At 41.1% G+C, this 26,380-nt stretch overlaps 1 protein-coding gene across 1 annotated transcript in view; it reads right to left on the reverse strand.

Moving 5' to 3' along the window:
• Window positions 1–26,380, reverse strand: part of epha8 (eph receptor A8) — a 495,908-nt gene that overhangs the window by 132,315 nt on the left and 337,213 nt on the right. The window contains exons 7-9 of the mRNA XM_048561609.2: window positions 13,287–13,449; window positions 10,761–10,857; window positions 7,289–7,356 (exon numbers count right to left, since the gene is read on the reverse strand). Coding sequence (XP_048417566.2) covers window positions 7,289–7,356; window positions 10,761–10,857; window positions 13,287–13,449 — 328 coding nt within the window. The remainder of the gene's footprint in view (window positions 1–7,288; window positions 7,357–10,760; window positions 10,858–13,286; window positions 13,450–26,380) is intronic.

The raw sequence follows: 26,380 nt of genomic DNA on the forward strand, positions 1-26,380 counted from the left end.
GCTTTTACAGCCTCTGTAGCAGTGACTACCCTATGGCTGGAGAAATTCCTCCTCCTCTCAGTTCTAAAAGAATTGTTCCTTCACTTAAAGTCTGTGATGTCATATCCTAGTCTCACCTACTAGTGGAAACATCTTCACATACTCTATCCAGGTCTCTCAGTATTCTGTAAGTTTCAGTCAGGAACCACCCCCCAAAACTATCCTTCAAACTCCATTGAGCACAGATCCATTGTCCTCAACTGCTCTTCATGTGACAAACCCTTCATCGCCAGGAATTTTGTAAACGTCTGCTGGATCCCCTCCAATGCTAACACACCCTTTCATGGATATGGAGCCCAAATCCACTCAATATTCCAAATGCAATCTGACAAGAGCCTTACACAGCCTCAGTAGTACATCTCTCCTTTGATTTTCTAGCCCTTTTGAAATGAATGCTAACATTTCATTTGCCTTCAACTGAACCTGCATGCTAACCTTAAGAGAATCAAGAACTCGGACTCCCAAGTCCCTCAGATTTCCAAAGCCTTTCCCCATTTCCAATTTCATTTATGCCTCTTTTCTTCCTACCAAAGTGCTTAACTTCAATTTTTCTAACTGCGGCTTCTTTGCCTACTCTCCTAGCCCAGCAAAGTCTTTTTGCAACCTGAGATAGTAGAAACTGCCAATTTTGGAGAATCTGAGATAATATGGTGTGAAGCTGAATGAACACAGTAGGCCAAGTAGCATCAGAGGAGCAGGAAAGATTTTCTGAAGAAGGGTCTCGACCCGAAACGTCGAACATTCCTGCTCTTCTGATGCTGCTTGGTCTGCTATGTTCATCCAGCTTCACACCATGTTATCTCCTTCTGCAGCCTCCCCACTTCCTCAACACTACCTGTTCCTTCACCTATATTTGTCATCTGCAAACTTAGTAACAATGCCCTTAGCTCTTTCATCCAGATTATTAATGTATAACGTGATGGTTGTAACCCCTGTAAAATTACACTCACCCCCAGCTGCCATCCTGAAAATGACCCCTTTATCCCTATTCTCTGCCTTCTGCCAGTCAGCCAATTTTCTGTTCATGCCAATACCTTGCCCCTAACACTATGGTCTCTTATCTCATTCCCGCAACTTCCTGACCGACACATTGTCAAAGGCCTTTTGGGAAATCCAAATACATCCCTTGCACTGGATCTCCTTTGTCTGACTTGCTTGTTACTGTTTCAAAAAAATTCAAACAGATTTATCAAGAATGGTCTCCCCTTGACAAAGCTGTGCTGACTCAGTCCTATTTTACCATGCACTTCCAAATAATCATCAAATCCTTATTAATCCTTTAGCGTCTTGTTTTATGGTAGGTTGTTTGGGCAAACACCAAATTTAAATTAGTGAAGACTTTCCACATTGACCCAATTCTGTCTGCTAGAGATATCAGGCTAGGTTTTTGATCTCAATTAGAAATCAATTAGTTGCCTAATTGGAAGAATCAATCAATCCTGTCATCATCTGCATTTATGCTGGACCTTACCTCGGTTAGGATTTTAAAATGAATTTAATCAGAAATTTCTTAATCTCACTGGTGTATTGCAGAATTCATGACTACAGCTTTATTTGCTCAGAGCTCTACCTATCTCTCAAACCTTAAATCTAGGTCTCATTATTATTGACAGTAAAACACTCCTCTTACGATAAACTTAAAAGATTTATTTACATAAAACACAAGCTTCTGTTTTGAATGTGGGAAATACAATATGGGCACCTCTGGTGTGCTATAATCCTAGTTCCCTTTTTGGATAATTCTACATCAGGATTACCTCTCAGTTAACTTCATGCAACTTCAAATAGAAAAAAAATCAGTTCTTAAAGATGAGGCATTGGGTCTAAGGAATTGATCAAACCTACTCGAGATGAAAGAGCCAGTTGAATTATTACAGTCCCCAGGTAAATTACAACCAGTTCGTAGTTTTCCTGGATATAATAAGGGGCTGGTTACAAACTTGCCCAGTAATATCCTTTCCCCCACCCAAGCATGTAGGAGTTGGTTGCACCATTTAGAGATAATAGGGCACTATGTGGGACATGATAAATTCAAAACCACATGCAAGTTTATTAAAATCCCAAACATGCAACTCAAAGTCTATGTGTAAACAGTAATTTTCCACACTAGACAAGTTCCAGGACTCTTATTGTGAATAGAGAAACCAGTTATAAACTTTAATTGTCACAACAAAGTTATTCTAAGCCAGCTATTAGTTAAGTGTTCAACTAAGATTGCCTTAATCTCTGAATAAATGAGATTAACCTAAACTCATTAAACAGATCTGCTTTAACTGTTTTGTTCCTGGATAGAATTTTCAATTAAAGTATTTTAAATACAATTAATTCCTCATCTGTAATAATCTGCAGTTTCTTAATTATAAATCTTCTTTAAATCCTCCAGTTTGGTTTTGATCATTCTTAATTTCCAGGAAAAGCCAACCCTCCGGAATTCGAAAGAAATACAGATCAATATTACCTGTTGCAGCAAAGCAAATCCTGTGTAATTGGTTATACTGGTTAAATTGATCCCTAGTCATAGATAATTTTCATATGATTAGGCAATGTCTCTGAATTTTAGTTTGATTTCCTAATGTTGTTTGATCATCAGCTCATACACGCTGATGTTCTTTCCCTCGGTGTTAAGAATAAATATACGGTGTGCGGTTTTTTGGATGTGTCTTCACGTCAATGAACCTGTATTACTGTAAGAAGAGGAAAGCTTCACCTTATCCTTTGTAATTTGTTTCTGACCACTTCCAAAACATTTGTTGTTAAAGTTTAACAGTTTTACAAGAAATTAACTTATAGTCACATACTTCTCAATCTGGCCATATTTTCTCACACAAGTTCCTTTTACAGTTGCAGGTAGGTGTGACCCCCCTGATTGGGCACCTTGTGGCCCATGAAGGGTTACCCCTAGTGGCAAGAGTGATACCCCACCTCCTCTGCAACGCTCCCAACCATCTGCCCCAAGTCATCAAAATCCTGAGGCTTGCTCCAATGCTTTACTGTTCCTGACCAGGTGCAGTTCCAGTCATGGCCTTTACTATCAGTGGTGCTGAAGAGCAGCTGGCCCACCAATTGGTCAGTGATAATGGGAACTGCAGATGCTGGAGAATCTAAGATAATAAAGTGTGAAGCTGGATGAACACAGCAGGCCAAGCAGCATCTCAGGAGCACAAAAGCTGACGTTTCGGGCCTAGAACCTTCATCAGAGAGGGGGTTGGGGTGAGGGCTCTGGAATAAATAGGGAGAGAGGGGGAGGCAGACTGAAGATGGAGAGAAAAGAAGATAGGTGGAGAGGAGAGTGCAGGTGGGGAGGTAGGGAGGGGAAGGTCAGTCCAGGGATGACGGACAGGTCAAGGAGGTGGGATGAGATTAGTAGGTAGGAAATGGAGGTGCGGCTTGGGGTGGGAGGAAGGGATGGGTGAGAGGAAGAACAGGTTAGGGAGGCAGAGACAGGCTGGGCTGGTTTTGGAATGCAGTGGGGGGAGGGGAAGAGCTGGGCTGGTTGTGTGGTGCATTGGGGGGAGGGGACGAACTGGGCTGGTTTTGGGATGCAGTGGGGGAAGGGGAGATTTTGAAGCTGGTGAAGTCCACATTGATACCATTGGGCTGCAGGGTTCCCACGTGGAATACGAGTTGCTGTTCCTGCAACCTTCGGGTGGCATCATTGTGGCACTGCAGGAGGACCATGATGGACATGTCGTCTAAAGAATGGGATGGGGAGTTAAAATGGTTCGCCACTGGGAGGTACAGTTGTTTATTGCGAACCGAGTGGAGGTGTTCTGCAAAGCAGTCCCCAAGCCTTCGCTTGGTTTCCCCAATGTAGAGGAAGCCACATTTGGTACAATGGATACAGTATACCACATTGGCAGATGTGCAGGTGAACCTCTGCTTAATATGGAAAGTCATCCTGGGGCCTGGGATGGGGGTGAGGGAGGAGGTGTGGGGGCAAGTGTAGCACTTCCTGCGGTTGCAGGGAAAGGTGCCAGGTGTGGTGGGGTTGGAGGGCAGTGTGGAGCGAACAAGGGAGTCACGGAGAGAGTGGTCTCTCCGGAGAGCAGACAAGGGTGGGGATGGAAAAATGTCTTGGGTGGTGGGGTCGGATTGTAGATGGCGGAAGTGTCGGAAGATGATGCGTTGTACCCGGAGGTTGGCGGGGTGGTGTGTGAGAACAAGGGGGATCCTCTTTGGGTGGTTGTGGCGGGGGCGGGGTGTGAGGGATGTGTTGCGGGAAATGCGGTTAAGGGCGTTCTCGACCACCGTGGGCGGAAAGTTGCGGTCCTTTTAGAACTTGGACATCTAGGATGTGCGGGAGAGGAATGCCTCATCGTGGGAGCAGATGCGGTGGAGGCGGAGGAATTGGGAATAGGGGATGGAATTTTTGCAGGAGGTTGGGTGGCAGGTGGTGTATTCTAGGTAGCTGTGGGAGTCGGTGGGCTTGAAATGGACATCAGTTACAAGCTGGTTGCCTGAGATGGAGTCTGAGAGGTCCAGGAAGGTGAGGGATGTGCTGGAGATGGCCCAGGTGAACTGAAGGTTGGGGTGGAAGGTGTTGGTGAAGTGGATGAACTGTTCGAGCTCCTCTGGGGAGCAAGAGGTGGCGCCAATACAGTCATCAATGTAACAGAGGAAGCCAATTGGTCTGTATCTTTTTGAGGTTGGATCTCAATCTTTAATATGATGGGTGCCTGACAAGAGGCAACTACTTTCCAGGTAGATACAGGATTAGGTCGCAGCTCCCAGAAACCACAGAATCAGTGGCATCCCCTACTTTCCGGTTTCTACTTAGGACCCCCTCCATCAGCATGAAATTCAACCCAGAGAGTGGACAGAAGCATCACAAAGATGAGATCCTAAAGTGCATTTGATTGGCACCCCATCCACCATCAATGCACAGTTGCAGTAGTGTGTACCATTTAGAAGATGCATTGCGGTATTACCCTAGGGCTCCTTCCACAAGACATTCCAAACCCACATCCACTTCCATCTTGAAGGTCAAGGTAAACAAATACAAAGGAATAACTGTGAGTTTCCCTTCCAGCTATTTGCCATCCTGACTTAGAAATATTTCAGTTTGCCTTCAGTATCCCTGGGTCAAAATCCTAGAACTCCCTACCATCAGGACTGTGGCTCTCCCTGCAGCACATGGACTGCATCAGTTCAAGAAGACAGATCACAATCACCTTCCTGAAGGCGATTAGGGAATAGGCAATAATCATTGGGTCAGCCAGCAAAATCCAAAAAGTACCGGCAAAATAATATTGGGATAGTGTCATTGAAACTAAGGTTAAAAGGAGAGGTGATGCATGCGTTCAAAATTCTTTGTTTGATGAGCTGGCTGGCATACAACAAATTATCCATGAGGGAGGTGCAGAAGGATTTTGAGTCCACTATAGGTACTGTAGGACCAGCTCGACAACCATTTTGTGTTGAGACTTGGCAAACAGAGACCCAGTCCAGGAAACACATACACGTTTACAAACAGCCATTGAATTTAAGTTGCATTGTAGCTAAATCAAATGACAGCTTCTTCTGTTATCGAAATGCATTTTCTTTAGGACTCATCAAACAGTTAAAAAGAATGGCAAATGCTGATATTTATCTTCTTTGATGAAAATGATAAAGCCTAATTACAGCATGCACATTGCTACACTGAGATCAGCCAGCTCATCACATGACAGTTTAGGTCTGGGATCTTCCTGAGTTGTGTGGTTTCCACTTTATGCTTAATTGCATTTACAGAAGTGTGTTTGTTTAAAGCTGAACATGTTTCAGATTTCCATTGTACAGATTGAGGAAAATCAAATTTGCCAGATTCTTGGTCCTGCTAAGGGCTGTGCTAATCAAGAGCTTATTGTTTTATTAACAATTACAGCCTTTCCTTTGCTTGAATGCACATGTCACTGAGGAAAGACTGTACACCCGCAGTTATAACATGGCCCTTGACAAACATTATTTACACAACAGCTGGTTGCATCAGAAAGTATTGGCAGGGCAGGTATACACTCCCAGATAAAAAAAAACAGATACTGTGGGTGCTGTAAATCTGAAATAAATTTGAAGAGATATACCAGAATTGCAACGTTAACTCTTTCTCTCTCGACATATGTTGTGAGATTGGTTGGGTTTCTCCAGAATTTTCTGTTCTTATTACTCTCTCAAGTATATTGAATTAAATTTTAAACTGTCTACCAGCTACCCAGTTATAATAATATTCTATAATGATCATGATCGGTATTTCTCCCTCACCCAACTCCATGAAAATTGGGTTACATATTTGTCGGAGTAAACTCAGGAGACACAGAAAATACTGAGTGAGTCAGAAAGAGGCCATTAGCAGACAGCCAGATGAAAATCTATGATCTTTGATCAGAACTGATTGAAGAAAGGGATGCAAGAGGCAAGGAAAGATCTTTGGAATGCTGAAAGGGAAGGGGAAGATGGGTTCTTTGAAGGGTGGCAAGTCAGACGTGTGCATTACAATGTTTGATATTACTGCTTTGTGACTTGCTGTGTTTAAGGGCCAGGGATTCCTCAGACACTACCTTTCTAACAAAATATTACCTGTTATTCTGTCTGCTCTCTCAACTGGGTGGAACTGGTTGACACTGCACGGAGAACAGGGGAGTTCTCCTGACATCCTGGTCAAATTCTACCCCAAACACTGCTTTGTAAGGTTGTACATTGTTGTTTGTAGAGCGTGTGAGTAGACAGTTGCTGCCATGTTTCTTTACAGCATTATAGTGACAAACATTTCATTGTCTCAGACAGACTTTGGGCTGGAAGGGTGTGACGTGCGCTATATAAATGCAAATCTTTCCTTGAGTGAGCTTTTGCTTCTAATTTCCTATCTGGAGACCATTTCTAGTATCAAAGTCAAAAAAAATGAAAGAACGTGTATTAGTATGGTTTCTTCCATGAGCTTAAGAAGTGGTTTACATCCAAGGAAGGATCTTTGGAATGTAATTACTGTTGCAGTTAGGGAACAGTGTATCTGTGAGGGAATGAAAGGCATGAATTCTCAACTTACCCATTGTTAGCTCATGTTAATATCTCCTTTGTCCTACAGTAATATTTTAATAGTTCTGTGCAGTACTGTGTTCCAATAATCTACAGGGACATAAGACATCACTAGAAGGAAGTAAAAATGTGGGAACCATTTTCATCATTCCCTACATGGTCAGCAATAATATACAGAAGACAATTCATTCTCCATTGTCTCATTTCTACTTTATTGAATGTTATTGCTCCTGAAACTTACGATGCCCATTTTGATAATACATCTTTTCTTCATCAGGGTCCTGAAATGCTTTACTGTACCCACACCTTCTGTAAGAAAGAATACATTTCAGTAAAGTCAGTTAGGCCTTAAGGGAGCCCTTCCCCCATCATTTACAACATTTTCCAAAATGTAATTCGAGCGCAGAGCATTCAAGGTCTCTCCAGTGACTCTTTGCAACAATGATACGATGATTGAACAAGTCCTGAATTGTCAGTTGTTTTTGAGAGTGACCAGATTTCTAAAGATAGTTTTATGAAACTAACTAATTTAAAAAATTAATCATATGACAAATGTAGTAAATCTCAAAAAATGTTATTAGCCTTGTGAGAAAGACTATGTTCATTGACTGAATTTCATGAGGTAGATCTTAGGTGGATAACTGTTCTAGAACCGAACTTGTGTGTTCACGGACACAGTGGCATGAAGATCTGTCATTATCACACAGTCAGTCAACTGGGAGAGCTGATCACTGGCCATTAATAATCCTATCGAACTTTTATTTCCCACTGCCACGTGTTTACTGTTTAAGGCACTTCTAACAATTAATACACCAAAACTGGTGTCGGCCAGTCTACTCAAATTCTTCACATTGTGATGAGTGTAAGGAATATTTCACTGATAAGGATAGGGCTAAGTTTAAAATCAGCACATATTTTTACTTCTTTAATAGAATACAAATCAAACCATATCTTCAAACTTACAGATTTTTAAATAAACTAGCTGTTAGTGCTAAGACTACTGACAGCACATTCCCTCATTAATTAAACACCATCTGCAGTATTGGAAATTTAAATCAGGAGTCTGTTATGTTATGAAACCTGAAAGTCTTCTATCTGAAAGGCTTAATTTCAGTCATTATATTCAAGTCAAGCTCTCTGGAGAGCTGCAAATTGCTGCCCACTAATACCTACTGGTAATAGTACACTCTTGGCACAATTGTTGCCCTGCCAGCTGATTGCATCCTAGGAGTAACTGGGTCATTGTCTACCTCAAAACCAAACTTCCAAAGTGTCTTAAAGAGTTACGCAGAAAAAGAAGCATGTTACAAATTTTGCAATTAAATCAGGTGAGAATCAACAGCTCAACAGTATATTAGTAAAACAGCTCAGACTACAACAAAAAAAGGGAAAGCAAGATTAAAAATCAGAAGTAGGAACATTATCAATAGTAAATGTTCTTTATTTTATCCAATCTGTATTCAACTCACATTTCAGGATTTATCTTAATACTAAAAATTCCAGATATTCCTGATAATTTTATTGCTGTTAATAAAGTCAAAGCAGTGAATTTTCCAAACTCGGCAGAATCCTGCTTGAGGTGGATTTCTTTCCTTGTATGCATTTTGGTGAACAACATAACATTCGAGAAACAGACGATTGCAATGGGTGGCTATATTCAAGTCACACTGATATGTTTGTTTTTGCCTAGCAATAGTGGTGGGGTTTATTGCAGGGTTTTGAATGTATAATTTAAAGACATCATTGGAGAACAATTCCCAGCTCACAGTTAGCTGGAGAATAAGACAGATAGAGAAAGAGGAGGCTCCATGCAGAAAAAAAAAGTTATGTTGTACTACTGAGGCCATTGGCTTTGTGCAGTCAGAACTCAGAAAGAAGATCAGGAGTCAGTAGAAGCATAATTAATGGTATAGGTGGAGTTCAAAGAGAAGTCAAGAGCATTACAATAGTTCAAGGCAGTCAGAGCTCAGGACTATTGCTAGGAGACGGGTAAATGTTGGAGTTAGCACTCAGAAGTAGTCCTGAGGACTGTCAGGAATTAGGATACAATAAGTACTATTAATATTTCAGTGCAGTTCTAAACTAATATGAAGAAGGACAGCTTCAAGCTATACTTACTTTATCCAAGTGAAGCAGATTAGACCCCAGGACATAAACCAAGAGATAATACTGGCTTGGTGGAGCTCATTTTTTTGTGCTAACACAGTTGTGCCTGAGTATATGCTGGAGTGCAGTTCCAAAATCCAGTACTGGTTTGGTTCCAGGAAGGGAAGATGAACATGAACAATCATTGAGGTAGTCCAGGACGAAGAACAACTCTGAAACACTCAAGTGGCACTTGGACAACTGAGCAGCGTAAGAGGGGAAAGTTCAAAGTAAATGTGAGTGGCAAGTGTTTTTTTACATAGGGAGTAGTTGGTGTCTGGAAGGTATTGCTAGGGTAGTGGTGGAGGCAGGTACAATAAAGGGATTTAAGCACCTTTCAGATAAGCACATGAATAAGCACATGAACAAGGAACAGACAGTTATGCACATGGGCAGGCAGGAGGGATTAGTTTAATTTGGTGTCATGTTCTTCACAAGATTGTGGACCATTCCTGTGCTGTACTGTTCTGTGTTCCATATAAATGATATGTCTTGTTGCCTAGTTGACAGGGAGAGTCAGAATGGACAGCTCTGGGATGACAGAATAGGTTCACTGGAGAGTGTATTTGATTTGAACAATAGCACTTTTGAAGCAAATTCACCTCATGAAGGTGTTAAAGGAGAATCAGAGATCCTTGTAAACCCAGCAAATTGAACACATTGGATTCTGGATACTAAAAATAAGATATTGAAAACCAGCCACCATGCAAAAGTACAATCAGAGGATGTAAGGTTGTTCCTGATTTACAGCATCTGCAGTTCTTTTGGTTTTCATGATGTAATCGTAAAACTGAGCGAGGCTTGAACATTGTGCTAAGCCTGGTCACTGAGAAATAAAAGAGGCCTTTAAGTAGTGAAGAATATTGGGGTTGAGCTATGAGAAGGTTTGGAGATTGTTTGGACTTTGTTTAAACTGGAAAAAGATTGTACAAGCGATTTATAGATTGGTTAAAAAAGTGTATAAAGTTAAGCTAGAACATTATTTCACGCTAAACTTTCAGTAGGACAATGTGGTACAGGTTCGAATTAGAAGGAAGTAATTTAAAGATGGAGACCAGGAACAGTCTTTTTCACTTAGAGCATAATAAACATTCAGATGAACTTCAGGCTGGAGAGGGAGGTCAAAACTCCTGTTGTATTTAAGCAACAAGAAAATGCTGCAAAAGTGAAATTGTACAAGATTACAGGATGGCTGAATAAAGAAGGGCTCATTCATAAATATCAATTCTTAGGATGCAATTGTTTGAAGAAAGCAAGCCATCAACACATATATTCTGAGAGGTCAAAAACATAAAGATTGTTTCAGAATTACGGTGAGCTAACACTGCACCAACCCAGAAGTTCATTTTGAAAAACAGTAAAAAATAATGAAAACTGGTCCTACTCGTCTTGGATTCTTCAAAGTACAGTTCAAGTATTACAAGTGTGTTTATTTCCAAGAATGACTTTTTTTTACAATTTATTCACTACAAGAAGACTTGCTGAATCACAGTAAATGAGCAACAGTTAGCTGTGATAAAGGAATCCTTCCTATCCAGAATTCCACTGCCTTATTGCATTAGATTTACCTTTTCCTGCAGATAAACATTGCCAGGAGAACGATAAGCCCAGTTACTAAAGCAAAGCAGATCCAAATGATCGTGTTGGTATCATATCGGAGTGAAACTACAGGGGAAGGAAAGACAGAAAAAAAAGTGACACCTTATTACATACAAAATGTGGATTGGTGGATTTTGTTCCTGCTTCACATGAATAAGCATCATTAAAAGAAATGAACAATTTGATATTTTCCTTTAATACCAAGCAGTTCAGGCACATGACATAGAGAGTCTGTTTCCAGTTATATTACTGATGGTTGCCATGGAAATCCATGTTAATATGGACTTTTTTTAAATAGAGATCTCTATTTAAAACAAGTTAGACTGGTGGTGCACTTGTGATTGATTATATACAGATGCTTTCTTCCAAATAAGGATTGAAATTGTTGTTCATTTTGTTAATTGTATATCATTGGAATGTCAACTGTAGCACAGTAGGTAGACATGAGTTGGGAACTAGCTGTGGTTGTTTTGATCAGTGCAGGAGGGTATCATGTGGGGCAGTGGGAATCACGCGTCAGTATGTGATGAACATGAAGGTGTGTCATAATTTGCCCAAACAAGTTTAGAAAAAGAAAAGGAATTTTTACACATTTTATACTGTGTTTATTGGTTGGAAAAGTGCAGTCTCTACTATTAGAAGATTGCACCTGTACAAAGATTATGCCACTGAATTCTATCCTTCACTGACTGAGTTTTAATACCTTTTATCATGGCAGTGACCTCAAACATGTAGTCCATAACCTGGATTTAGTGATATCGGCAAAGACAACAATTGAATGTGTGTTTTAATCAATTGCACTTTGATATTTTCAAATCAATCTGTTATTACACATCTCTGGAACAGGTGAGACTTGAACCCAAGCCTCCTGGGATTAGAGATAGGGGCATGACCACTGGACCACAACAAATCTTCAATTCTACTTATCGCAGTGCTTCATGTGTGAATTATCTGCAGTGTCAGCTCAGTGTGCCTCTCACTTTTCTTTAAAGAAGCGTGGTCCGGAGAAGTGTTAGGATATGTCTTAAATTTGTCTTTGTCCCTTCTGACAAGGCAAGGAAAAGACTTACTTTTGGACTCTGTTAAGGGTAGTGTATGTTATTAGTGTTCAAATTTGCTTTATGGGTATTCATTACCAACCTATGTTCTTATACTCACTTCTCCAAGCAACCTGTACAGATAAACCAAATTAAATAGAGTGAAGCTTTCCTGACCTTCATAGAGTCGTAAAGAAAAGGAAATGACAACGGGCCAAATAAGGGCGTTACTACCAGCTATGGCCAAAGGCTTGGTCAAGGACATAGATTTTACATAGGGTCTTTAAGGGCACACAGAAAGGTGGGGAGTTTTACACGGTGAATTCCAGAGCATTCAGGTAAAGCATCTGAAGATACAAAAAGAACAGGGAACGCACAAGAAGCCAGAGTCAGAAGGAGCAGAAAGTGTGAGAGGGAATGCAGAACTGAAAGTTAAAGAGATAGAGACAGATCAACCATTAAACACGAGGACCAGAATGAAAAAAAGTGCCTGTCAGTCAGGGTAAAAATGACATAGTTATAGACATCAAATCGATGACACACTAACAGGTCACTGAGTTCTACAGGTCTGTGTCAGTGTTTACCGCGAAGGTGGGATTTGCTTCTCACAGCAAGGGGGGAATAAGGTTTAGTAGATCAATTCTTAGAATAAGGGAATTGGTCCATGAAGAGAGATTGAGGAAGCTAGACCTATATTCCCTGCAAATTACAAAAAAGAATGGCGATCTCATTGTAACATGTAACAATTTTTATTATTGAAAGAGTCAATACTGGAGGATGCTTCCCCAATATTAAAAGCAAAATGCTGCAGATGCCTGAAATCTGAAATAAAAACTAAGTGCTGGAGAAATTCAGCAGGTTTGACAGCATCTCTGGAAAAAGAAACAGCGTTAAGACTTATAGCCTGATTGATTCTTCGCCTGTCTTTCACACATTAACTCCGTTTCTCTCTCCACAGATGCTGACAATCTCAAGATAAGGGTATGTCAGGTAAAACTGAGATGGATGGGCTGGCTTTCCACTGAAACTTTGGAAATGGTAAAGCACTGTAATTCTCTACCACTGCAGGTTTTATCTTAAAACATATTCAAGACAGGATTTCAATAATTCTTCAATACTAAAGGGATTAAAGGAATGAGGAACTTCGTCTCAACTGAAGTTAAGGTAGATAATGAGTCAGCAATGGACTGAGTGATGAAACTGGTTAGATGAATAGAGTGGATTTACCTCCCTTGTTCTGAAGCTGTACATAAGCATCTAAACAATCAAATGATTGTTTTCTATCCTGCCTCCATAATCTCTTAGAGATTTTGCTTTATATTAATCTTGATGTAGGGCATGATGCAATCAGCACCGTATTTCCCCTCTCTAAGCCAAATGCTGATAGGGAGTCAGCTTAGTTTCATGCCGAACAAAGACAAGACAGATATATTGCTTGAGAGCCCACCCTGCACCTACCTGATTTCGCAGTTTCAATTTCGACAGTCTGGCTGAATCGGCCACACCCAGCTGATGTACGAGCTCGGACCTGAAATACATAACGAGTTCCAGGTTTCAGGTTGGAGACTGTCACACTTGTTCCCTTGGCTTTCAGTGTGGAGTAACTCTGCTGTTCCTTACCCTGTGGGACAGTAAAAATACTCCATTTGAGGAGCAGCTTCAGGTAGACTGCCAGTTAATACTCATATTACAAATCAGAGGTGGCAAACGTAGATTGATACAGGAAAAAAACAAGAGGATTGCCAACTCTAAGCAGACCATATTGTAGTTGGTTTTATCAGGTGACATTCTGCTGCCAAAATAGCCCCAGCCTCCAAACAATTAGGTGCCAGATGGATCAATTGGTCAATGATGGTGACTAGAATACCCACAATCCTCCACTCTATCCATCCTGCAGATTTATCAAATTGAGCACATGGCAAGTATGGATTTGGTACAAGGTGATTGGTAGAAGAATTAGAGGGGACTTGACAAAAACATTTTCACCCAAATGGTGGTGGATGTCTGGAATTCAGTCTGCAGTTTAGTGGTGGAGTTTCTCAACATTATTAAAAGGAATTTGGATCTGTACCTGAAGTGCTCTGACCTGAAAGGCTACAGATCAGGTACTGGAAAATGATTTAGAATGAGAGGCTCATATTCAGGTGTATAGACATGATAAACTAAATGTCCTCTTTCTGTACCACAACTTTTCTATGTTCTTTGTTTCTAATACAGCCTGGAAAATATTGTGACTTTGACTGAAATGAGCTTCTGACTTGCTGGTAATTTCATTCCAGGTCTCCAGAATGTGTTAAGTCTTACAGCAAGAATGCAATACACCCTTAAGGGTTATGCTCATTATTTCATCACTGATCATGATACGTGACTTGTTGTCTCGGGTATAAATGTCTCAAGCTCCATCTTGCTGAGTCATTTTGCAGCCTGACACAATGAAAGTAATGTGCGACAGTGTATACACAAATTGCTTACCTTGAGTCCTGACACACAAGTGCCTGTGCTCAAAATGTAAATTAATAATGTAAATATTAAGAGCTGTAATAAAAATCCATTAAATCCTACAGTATTGCATTAACCGCATGTTGTTCTATATTATGGGAGCTATAATAATTAAATTTTCAGGTATGGATACCCTAAGATACAAGGCCATCACTGCATCTGCAGGAGATGGTGAGGGCAAAACAGATCCAGATTCCGAACAATCCAGGACAGATTGGCAACTCTAATGATAGCAATATAAAGCAGAGAAATGGAAGAGATGAAAGGTTTTCATGTCGAAAAGTCAAAGTGAAAGTGAGCATCTTAAAGAAGGACAATGGATTTTTGTTTTGGAATAGGCAGCATCACTTAAAGAAATGCCTCAGCCAAAACTTCTCTGAAAATGTCAAGGTGGAAACCAACAGACATCAGCAAGAATTTACTTTCATACAACTCCTTTAGAATGTTAAAAACATCCACAGTTTTTATAGGAGTGTTATCAGACTGTAGGTGACAATCAGTCACATAATGTAATAGGACAGGTAATGAAAAGTTTGACTGAACAGCTAGGTTTTAAGAAGTGTCTTCAAATCAGAGGTATTGAATGAGACAATACCAGATATAGGGACACACTGAACAAGGGAAATCCAGGATGTGTAAAAGGACAAGATTGATGCTAGCTCAATATTTCAATCAAAGCTAATGGGGGTAGGTTTCAGTTTTGGTTGCTAGGTTATTATGCATCTCGTGAGCAGTGTACAGACATGAAGATCTAACAGCCAGGACTCCACACCAGCATTCTCAGTTGTTGGATCATTAACTGTATTCAAGGCTGAGACAGACAGATTTTTATTCAGTAAGAGTTATAAAGAAAAGGCCAAAACTTAAGTTGAAGATTATCAGGTCAACCATGATCTCGCTGAATAGAGTGGGGTGAATGACCTTCTTCTGCTCCTCCATCTTATAATCTAACATGTCAGTCACAGAGCAATCAATTTAAAGAGGCGAGTGATCAGAAAAGCTTACATTCAAACAAAAAACAAACATCCAGAAATAACTGTCATGCCTATTAATTCTCTGAAGTTCCTTTTGTAATCTTTCATAGTCAACCTTGAAGATTTTAGTTCAGAGTTGACGATGGCATCAGGAACTCATTTGACTGAGTTACTCAGCATGAGTAGGCCGAATTAATTCTGGTGATACACTTGTTACTGTTTCGAACTGTGACATCCTTCCTATATTCTGTGGCAGCCAGAACAAGTGTTGGAGTAACATTTTTTGAGCAGGATGTCTGCTCAATCTCAATCATGTCAGCGCACATGTGGAGCCAGATTATAGGCAGCTATGTTTCTGTTCAATATCCAATGAGTAGGCAGTACGCTTTAAAGAACATTTGTGCAACATGCCAAAATAGACACAACAAAATAATCAGTTCCACCAACACAAATGATGTTAAACAGATGAAAAGAACTCTTGTGCCAACACAAGAACAAGTTAATACTGCCCTAAATTGAAGAGAATCCAGCCAGGTTAATCTGAGCAAATATGGTTGAACAAATGTTCAAATAACTCTAATGGCACTGAAAGGAAATATTCTCAATGATGAACTGATTACAAAACACAACTGCTTAATTTTCTGTTTTTGCCCACAGTCTGTTCTTACACCCTGTGTTGCCATCGTTTTGATCAGTGCACCCTATAAGGATATGATTTAAAGAGCAAATTGATAAGGTATTGGATCATAAACATACACTTCAAATACAGCCGAATACAGTTTGATAAGATTAACCGGCACTGGATAAAGTAATCACCTGTGAATTCTGGTCTGTTCTGAATCAGTTTTGTTTCAGGTTCACTTGTGGGGCATGGGTGTTGCTGGTTGGCCAGCATTTATTACCCATCTCCACCTGCCTTTTGAGAAGATTTTGGTGAACTGCCTTCTTGAACTGATGTAGTCCATGTACTGTAAGTAGACCCTGAATACCTCTTTCCCTAAGACCAGCAGTGGAGACGTGACATCAGACCATTCCAGCCTGGTTTGAGATTGCCACCTGGGTCAGTACAGTCTCAGCCATCTGGAGGATGACCAATAGTGTAAGAAGATGATCAGTGATGTCCTCCATTTCACAATAATTTTGGTATAATAGGATACAGAGCATTAATGAGGCATGTTGGGCTGCCCACAAGACATTTAATATGCTATAATCCCACTTACACAGACAGTTGTGAGAGCATGGAATGCGTTGCCAGCAGCAGTTGTGGAAGCAAGGTCATTGGGGACATTTAAGAGACTGCTGGGCATGCATATGGTCACAGAAATTTGAGGGTGCATACATGAGGATCAATGGTCGGCACAACATTGTGGGCTGAAGGGCCTGTTCTGTGCTGTACTGTTCTATGTTCTATGTTCTATGTTTTAATTGACAATTCACTGCTGCCAAGTGAGAAATATGCCCGCCCATTCAGCAATCCAGAAAAGATGGAACAAGTTGCTCCTGATGTCAAGATACCCTTTGGCTGGACATCTCATACAATAATGCCACGCGTCACTGAGATCTCTGTGATTAGACAAATTCGACACGTACACTTTTCTGGTCAGAGTTTTATTTCAACTTATACACCAGAGAATTCCAACAAATACAGAAATTGCTGGAGAAACTCAACAGGTCGAGCAGCATCTGAGGAGAGAAAGCAGAATCAACATTTTGGATCCAGCGGTCCTTCTTCAGAACTGACTGTAACTAGGAAAAGGTTGGTTTACGATGTGGGGTGGTTGGTAAGCGAGTAATGACAAGTGGAGATGGAGCTCAGAGAGAAAACAGCAGTTGGACAGACAAAGGGATGGTTAACAAGGAGCTGGAGAGGAGAAAATTTTGATAATAGGGACTGTTAGTTAGTAAAAACGGATTGGCTGTGATGAAAGCAGCCTATGTGATGACATGGCCAAGGTTGTGGGGCTAGGTAAACTCCAACACATTGATTACTTGCTTCCATACAACAAGCATATCCAGTTCTGAGCCCACCCTCAACACAATCATTTTCTCCCTCCTTTTACTTGGTCTTGGACATCCCTGTCAGACTCTACTCAATAGTTACAGTCCTAACTGCTTTAATTGAACTGGCATATTTGATGACCCAGTTATCATTATCCAGTAATTAGTATTCTAGGTTATATTTACATTGGTTACTTGCCTGTTTTCCCTCATTAATCTTTAACCCAGAGGTAACACATAGGCTTTTCCCTATCCACAAAGATCAGTAAAAAGTACACTGCAAATTTGTTTACATCTCCTGAGCTTCTATTCATGATTGGGAGTGTCTGAGCTTCTGTGCCCCTCTACCCAACCTGCCCCCTTCATACTCACAGACCATGTAATACAGTGAGCTAGAGTACAAGCATGTGGGATTAATGTCTTGTGTTTATTTCTATGAGGCAGGAGACTCTCATCCCTGGCTAGATTCTCAGTCCATATAATCACTAATATTGGTTTTGCTACAAGTTCCTGCATTTAGCTAAAGAAAAATAAAGTTGTGTCATGTAGTCTCAGTCTTAATACACCAGTAGATGCAGGAACGAACCTTTGCTTCAACTGAAGATAACAAAATGTGAGGCTGGATGAACACAGCAGGCCAAGCAGCATCTCAGGAGCACAAAAGGTGACGCTTCGGGCCTAGACCCTTCTTTGTTTCAACTGAGTTGTTTCCAGTAAATTATAGGGACTTGCAGAGTTGCAGTGGGGATGGCACTGGACTAGCAACACAGAACTGCAGGCTATGTTCTGGGGTCACAAGTTCAAATCCTAATATGGTAGTTGGGGAAATTTGAATTCAATAAAATTCTAACCTGACAGTGACCATTAACCACAGCGACATGATTGCCTCTTCTGGTCAATAAATGCTGTCCAAACCAGTGATGCCCATATCCTTTGAACAAAAGTTTATCCTGACATTGCATTTACGACCTGGGTGTGAGCAAACATTGCCATAAAAGACCTCCTAAAATGTAAACAGGACTTTACCATTGTTGACAGGTATTCAACACAACTCTGTATTTCCCCCTCAATTTACTGATATCAGTCCCTCTACATCCTGTCCACCTATCGCTCCTTTGCTGTACAGAGGGATTAAGCCCTCTACATGCTGTCCATCTGACAGACACTTGCGATTCATATCCTGAATAAACTGTGAGCTTTTCACACATTTTTAACAAACAATGGAAGCTATCACAGGCAGCCTGTTATTTATTTACTCGTAAACTGCACAAGCACAATCCACAGTTGTCCCTGAATAAAATTAAGATTAAGTTGTGCTTTTTTAAAGTGTACAAGTGAAATGCTTCTGCCTCATTCAGTGTAAGACAGGGCTTTGGCTCCTATTTAATTCAATTGGGATTATAAACATCTCCAATAAACGGCAGAAGTGTTTGCGCTTGACAATCTATTACGTGATGTACTGATATTGTCAGTTGTGTCGTGTGGTTCAACAGAAAAGGCAAATGCTCAACTAAGAGCTGTCAACAATAATCGAGGGCATACTGACACAAAGTCCAAGTGAATAAATGGATAATCAGAATGCTACCAAGACAAGTAGGTGACACATGCAGCTCTGTCAGCAAGCTGCAGTGGGGATGTAACGTAACAGTGGAAAAGTCAGGAATTTTATAACACATTGAGTGCAACTCAAAGAACAGAAACTTTCATTCTGTTGAAAGATAAAATAGATATTGGTTTGTGTGCTCATTTACTATTGCTCCTGTGAAACTGGAGTGTGAAATTGGGCACCCAATCCAATCCTTTCAATTTCTTGACTGCTAGATGTGATTGAAATGACCTGACGCGTTCATGTTCACATGGAAGTTTAATGGTAATATGAGCTGGTTAACATGATTGGCCTGATTTGATATTGTAATTTCTATGTAAATCACTCAATGCAGGATAATTCAGCCTGCTTTCTTTGGCAGCTGAAAATGCAGTCTGTTTAAAAGATATTCATAATTACAGGTGAGGACTCAATTGATAGCAAGCGGTCAATCTAATAGGCAGGAACAATGTTGGGTAGTGACTGTTCAGCCCCTTGTCTGGCTGAATTACGTACCACTGAGTAAAGATTACCCTGGGTCTACTGGTTCAAGATTCATTTTTGGCATTGATCTGAGATAGGGAACCTAAAAAACCTGAATAACGAAGGAAGTAGGATGTGGAGTAGATTGTACATTCCCTCGAACATACTCCACCATTCTGATCTTTTACCTCAACATTATGTTTCTGCCTCCTTTATATAGTTAACTCAGCCACATTAGGGGCATTTAGACAGTCTTTGGATAAGCATATGGATGATGATGATGGGATAGTGTAGTGGGATGGGCTAAGATTAGTTCACAGGTTGGTGCAACATCGAGGGCTGAAGGGCCTGTTCTGCGCTGTATTGTTCTATGTTCTATCTCTTGATTCTTCAAAATGTCAAATGTGTATTTCTCTCACCTTTAAATATCTTCAAATATGGATCACCTACAATTCCAAAGTTCACAACCTGCACAGTGAAGAACTCATTCCTCACCATGGATTTAAATAATTGATGCCATACCATGAGACTATGCCTTGGGTTTTCAATCCTCCAGTCATGGGAAAAAATCTCTCGGTATCTATCTTGTCAAAACATTTAGAATTCTATATGCTCCAAAAGGTTATATCTCAGTCTTCCAAATTCCAGAAGGATTTCAGGATCCAATGTAATGAACGTTTGTTGTTCCACCCCAAAAGCAAAAATATCTTTCCCTACATAGGGAGGACAAAATTGCACCCTGTATATTAGGTGTAGTACCAACAAAGTCCAGTACAGTTGTAGAAAACCTTTCTTGTTTGTGTATTTCAGCCCCCTTTCAATGAAGGCCAAAATGTTATCTTCTCTCCTAATTCCCTGCTTTACCTGCACATTAACTTGTTGTGTTCCTGATCACTGAAGTGTTTTTGAGCATCAAGACTGATAAATTCCCAACTTTCAGAAATACTCTTGTTTTTTTTCATTCTTTCCAACAAAATAAATAAGCTCACACATTAATCTCCTGCTGCCACCTTGCTATCTATTCACTTAGGCTGTCTAAATCTCTTTTGCAGCTTCTTGGCATGCTCCTCACTGCAAGCATTTCCACCTAGTTTTGGACTGTTAGCAAAATTAGACACATCACTTTTCGACTTTTTTCTGAATAACAAACATCGGTTGTTAATAGGTGAGGCCACAGCACCAAACCTTTCACACTCTCCTAGCTCAGCCCACTAACTTGAAAATGCGCCACTTATCCCTACTGTCTCTGCTTCTTGTCCATTAACCAATCCCTTATCCATTAATATAACACTCCCAATTCCGTAATCTCATATATTGTGCCCTAACGTCTAGTATGACGCCTTAATGAGTGCCCTTTGCAAATCCAAAAGAGACAGAGCAGTGGTTCAGTGGTTGACACTGCTACCTCACAGCACCAGGGACCAGAGTTCAATTCCACCCTTGGGCGGCTGTCTGTATAGAGTTTGCATATTCTCCCCATGTCTGCATGGTTTCCACTGGGTGCTCCGGTTTCCTCCCATGGTCCAAAGAAGCTCCGGTTAGGAAGGTTGGCCACGCTGAATTGACCAGTGTCCAGGGGTATAAGTTAAGTGGATCAGCCATGGGAAATGCAGGGCTACCGGGTTAGAGTATGGGAGTAGGTTTGGGTGGGATGTTCTGCAGAGGGTCAGTGTGGACTTGTTGGGCCTAACAGCCTGCTTCCACACTATCGGAATTCTAAATCCAAGAAGCATATTCTCTCTACTTGTTCCCCGTTATCTACTATATCAGTTACAGCCTCGAAATAGTCGATATAAAATAAAACTGCAGATGCTGTAAAAACAAAAACAAAAATTGCTGGAAAAGTCTGCTGCAATCGTCAAAAAAGATTCACTGCCTGTTAAACTATGTTGCCGCTGTCTCATCATAAGATAATTTTCTAATGAATTGTTAAGATTTCCTTAATAATAGATTCTAGTATTTTCCCAAAGATGGATAAAATTCTGTTTTCTGTCTGCCTCCTTGTTTGGAGGTTAGTGTACATTTGCTAACTTCTAATCTGCTGGAATGATCTGCAAGTCGAGGGAGCACTGAAAAATCATATTGCTGCAAACATTATTTGTGGAGTTGCATCTTTTGGAACCTTAGAAGGTAGGCCACTGGGCAACTGTTGGATTTTAAACATGTAAAATTCTGAATAGCACGGTGGCTCAGTGGTTAGCACTGCAGCCTCACAGCGCCAGGGACCCAGGTTCGATTCCAGCCTCGGGTAACCGTCTGTGTAGAGTTTGCACATTCTCCCCGTGTCTGCGTGGGTTTCCTCCAGGTACTCCGGTTTCCTCCCACAGTCCAAAGATGTGCAGGCTAGGTGGATTGGCCGTGCTAAATTGCCCGTAGTGTTCAGGGGTGTGTGGCCTATAGGGGGATGGGTCTGGGTGGGATGCTTCAAGTGGCGGTGTGGACTTGTTGGGCCGAAGGGCCTGTTTCCACGCTGTAGGGAATCTAATCTAAAAAAAAATCTAATAGGCATAATGCAATGATGATGTTTCCTCTGGCTATGGGATTTCAAAAGTTATTCAGAGCAGAACATCTTAAGGATAATGTTTGGGATAATGATAAAGAGGGATTTGACTTCAAAATACAGGAAGTTGTTACTCCATCGTCACATCTGCAGGTGTTGGGAGAATCTTGCAGGGATTCAGGAAGGGAGGTAGCGTTGTGTCTCAAATATTGCTGTGCTCCTGACCGAAATCTGTTAAACTCAGGCATGAACATGGTCAACCTTGGGAGAATTAAGAGTTGGGCCCCTCTGAAGTTCCACAGAAACTGTTGGGAGCTCACACTGCATTTGTTTCCAGGCTCCAGAAGGCCATAGAGTCAAATTCATAGTGCAGAAACAGACCCTTCGGCTCAACTCGTCCAGGATGATTAGATTTCCTAAACTGAACAAGTCCCATTTTCCTGTGTTTGACCAATATTCCTCTGAACTTTTCTTATGCATGTACCTGTCCAAATTTCTTTTACCCGCTTCTACCACTTCCTCTGGCGATTCCATATACACCACACACTATGTGCAAAAGTCGTCCTCAGGTTCCTTTTAAATCTTTCTCCTCTCACCTTAAATATATGCCCTCTAGTTTTGGATTGCTCCTATCGTGGGGGAAAGACCGTGGCTATTCACCTTACCATTGCCCTCATGATTTTACAAACCTCTGTAAGGTCACTTATCATCCTCCTAGGTTCCAGGGAAAAACATCTCACCCTACCTAGCCTTTTGTTTTAATTAGAACCAGCCAGTGATGTTAGAATTCTCGTAAATCTTTTTTGCACCCTTTCCATTTTAATAACATCTTTCCTATACAAGAATTGTAGGCAGTACTCTTAACCTCACCAATGACTTGTACAGTTGCAACATGATGTCCCAATTCCTGTGCTCAATGCTCTGGCTGACAAAGACAAACATGCCAAACACCTTTCTCATCACCGTGTATACCTGAGACATCACTTTCGAAGAACTTCATACTGAAAACCAGATCTCTCCATTCGACAACATTCCTTGGAGCTGTACCATTAACTGTCTAAGTCTTGCCCTGGTTTGTTTTACTGAAATGCAACACCTTGCTTTTATCTCTATTGAACTACATCTTCCATTCCTTGCCCCACTGGTCCAGTTAATCAAGATCCCATTGTACTCTTAGATAACCTTCTTCACTGTCCACTATATCATCAATATTGGTGCCACCTGCAAATGCATTTAACATGCCTCCTATATTCTCATCCATGTCATTTATATAAATTACTAACTACATTGGGCCCATCACTAGCCCATGTGACACACAGCTGGTCACAGTCCTCTAGTCAGAAAAACAACCCTCCATCACCACCCTGTTTCCTCTACCAAAACAATTTTGCATCCATTTGGCTTGATCTCCCTGGGTGCCCTGTGATCTAACCCCACTAACCATGTCGTACCTTGTGAAAGTTCTTACAAAGGCCACAATAAAGGATCACAATGAATGGCAACTCCAAATATTCACCATTTATTAATGGCTTAATGCTTTAAAGCAGACATCTTTGTGAATTGGAACTAGATTACAGTATTGACTCCAATCTCGAATTCTTCAACAGTCAGTTACCATTGTAGATCCAGCAGCTGAACAATGCTGTTTTGCTTCCTAAAGCCATTAATTGATTGTTTTGACAGTCAACAGGAAAGGTTGTTAATTATGACTGACCAGATGGTTTGATGTCTGATAACATTATTGCAACTTCAAGCGTATGACTGAGAGGAGCCATCAGCTGAGGCTGGAATACTGTGCTGAGTCTTCCAGGCTGGATCTGTATAATAGATTTAGCAACTAATTTTAGCAGAGAAGAGCTGTCACATCGAAGTGGAATTTGAATACTGCTTTTGATTTTAAATTTTCAACAAGCCTTTACCACAGCTTGACATAATTGAAAAGAAACATGAAACAGGGTTGCTTAGAGCAAAATAGAGAAACTTCAGCTATTCCAGCTTTACTGACTGTATTAATTAACAACACTCCAGAATATCACAGAGTCACTGGAAAATTGTATTCTTTCAGAACAGGTAAAGAAAGGGAGAGGTGGGTGGGCTGGGGGTGAGGGTGGAGGTGGTGGAGGAAAAATTCTTAAAAATCTGAAATCTGACTTCAGACCACTGCAAAATGTGCTGACTGTTGCTTTAGAGATAATGGGAACCGCAGATGCTGGAGAATTCCAAGATAATAAAATGTGAGGCTGGATGAACACAGCAGGCCAAGCAGCATCTCAGGAGCACAAAAGCTGACGTTTAGGGCCTAGACCCTTCATCTCTGATGAAGGGTCTAGGCCCGAAACGTCAGCTTTTGTGCTCCTGAGATGCTGCTTGGCCTGCTGTGTTCATCTGAAGGGTCTAGGCCCGAAACGTCAGCTTTTGTGCTCCTGAGATGCTGCTTGGCCTGCTGTGTTCATCCAGCCTCACATTTTATTATTATGACTGTTGCTTTAACTGGGATGGGTTTGGTGGGCAGTGTTGGGTGATTGCTCGGACGTGTAACATGGCCTTAAGAGGCCAGTCTGTTATTTGAACAAATTAATGAGATCGTAAGCTTCACATCTTAATAACCTTTTAGATTTTATGACCAGAGGCCAGATTTAGGAGGCTTCATAAACCCCAGAAACAATAAAAACAAATGAGGCAGGATCCAGCAGTTAAATGCTTTTCCAGCACTTCTTGTGGACCAGAAGAAGCAGGAATGCTTCCCTCCAGCCTCCCTCAGCAATTCACTGAACCTTCCTTGCTCCCCACAGTTTCCAGGGCAACCTGTTATCAGACTTATGAGCAATTGCAAAGCTCAATTTATTGATAATGGGGGTTTGGTGATGACAATATTATTGAATGTTGTGGGGTGATGGTAAGATTTTTTTTGTTGGACATAATTGTTGCCAGTTACATTGTATGATACAAATGGTACCTGTCACTTCATAGACAAAGCCTTGATATTGTCCAGGTCTTTCTGTCTTTAAACATGGGGTGCTTCAGTATCTGAGGAGTCACAACTGTTGCCGAATAACGTCCATTGGTGAACATCCCCACTTCTGGACAGAAGATCATTGATGAAGCTGCTGAAGGTGGTTGAGCTGAGGACACTACCCTGAGGAACTCCAGCCATGACGTCCTGGCCTCCAGCACCAACAACCATCTTCCTTTGTGCCAGGTATGACTCCAACCAGGGTAGATATTTCTCTGAGTCCCTTTGACACTTGTTTTGCCAGGGCTCCTTGATGCCGCATTCGGTCAAACGCGGCTTTGAGTTAAACGGCCGTCACTCTCACCTTATTTTTTAAGTTTTCTGCATTATTGTTGGACTGTTGTCAGGACTCATTGTCTTTCCGATATCTAGTGTCTCCTTGATATCGCGTGGAATGAGATGAATTGACTGAAAATTGGCACTTGCAATGTTAGGAACCTCTGGAGGAGGCCAAAATGGATCATCCAGTCATTACTTTCGACTGATGATTATTGCAAACACTTCAGCCTCATCTTTTGCACTGATGTGTTGGTTTCTTCCATCAGTGAGGACTGTGGAGCCTCCTCCTTCAATCAGATGTTTAATTGCCCACCACCATTCAGGGACTGGATGTGGCAGGACTGTAGAGCTTAGATCTGATCTGTTGGTTGAGAGATAACTTAGCTCTGTCTATTACTTGCTGCTTACACTGTTTGGCATGCAAGTAGCTTTGTACTATAGTTTCTCATGTTGTCACTTTGTTTTTAGATACACTTGATGCTGCTCCTCCCAGGTCCTTTTGCTTCTCTATTGAACCAGGGTTGAAACCCTGGCTAGATGGGAATGATACAGTAGGGGAGATACTAAGGCATGAGGTTGCTGATTGCGTTGGAGTATGATCCTGCTGCTGCTGATCCACAGCCCCTCTTGGATGCCTAGTTGTGAGGAGCAAGACCTATTCAAAGTCTATCCCATGTAACACAGTGACAGTGTCAAAAAACACAATGTGGGAGTCTGGGAAATTGTCCAGTTGGACAGGAAGAATAAAAGAAAAATCTGTTGTTTAGACTGTGAAAGATTGCAGCGTTCTGAGACATAAAGTGATCTGGGTGTCCTGGTGCAAGTTGCAAAAGGTTAGTCTGTAATTACAGGAAGTAATTGTGAAAGCTAATGGAATCGTACTGTTCATTGAGGGAAGAACTGAATACAAAAGTTGGGTGTTGTTTCAATTCTACAGGACACTGACAAGGCTGTAGTACCGTCTATATAATTGATCAACCTATTTAAGGAAGGAGGTCAATACGGTGAAGCAGCTCACAGAACATTTTCTGGAGTAATACAGGGAATAGTTATGTTGTCTTCTGAGGAAGGGTTGAAAAGTTTAGTATTGCAACCTTTCCAAATTAGAAGAGGAGGAGGTGAGTTAATTGGAACATAGAAGATCATACAAAGTCTCAACCTATGCAGATGCAGAAAGCAAGCTTCATCCTATTATAGAACCCAGAGCTGGTTGAAAAATAA

The sequence above is a fragment of the Stegostoma tigrinum genome, chromosome 28 (genome assembly GCF_030684315.1).
Source record: "Stegostoma tigrinum isolate sSteTig4 chromosome 28, sSteTig4.hap1, whole genome shotgun sequence".
NCBI lineage: Eukaryota > Metazoa > Chordata > Chondrichthyes > Orectolobiformes > Stegostomatidae > Stegostoma > Stegostoma tigrinum.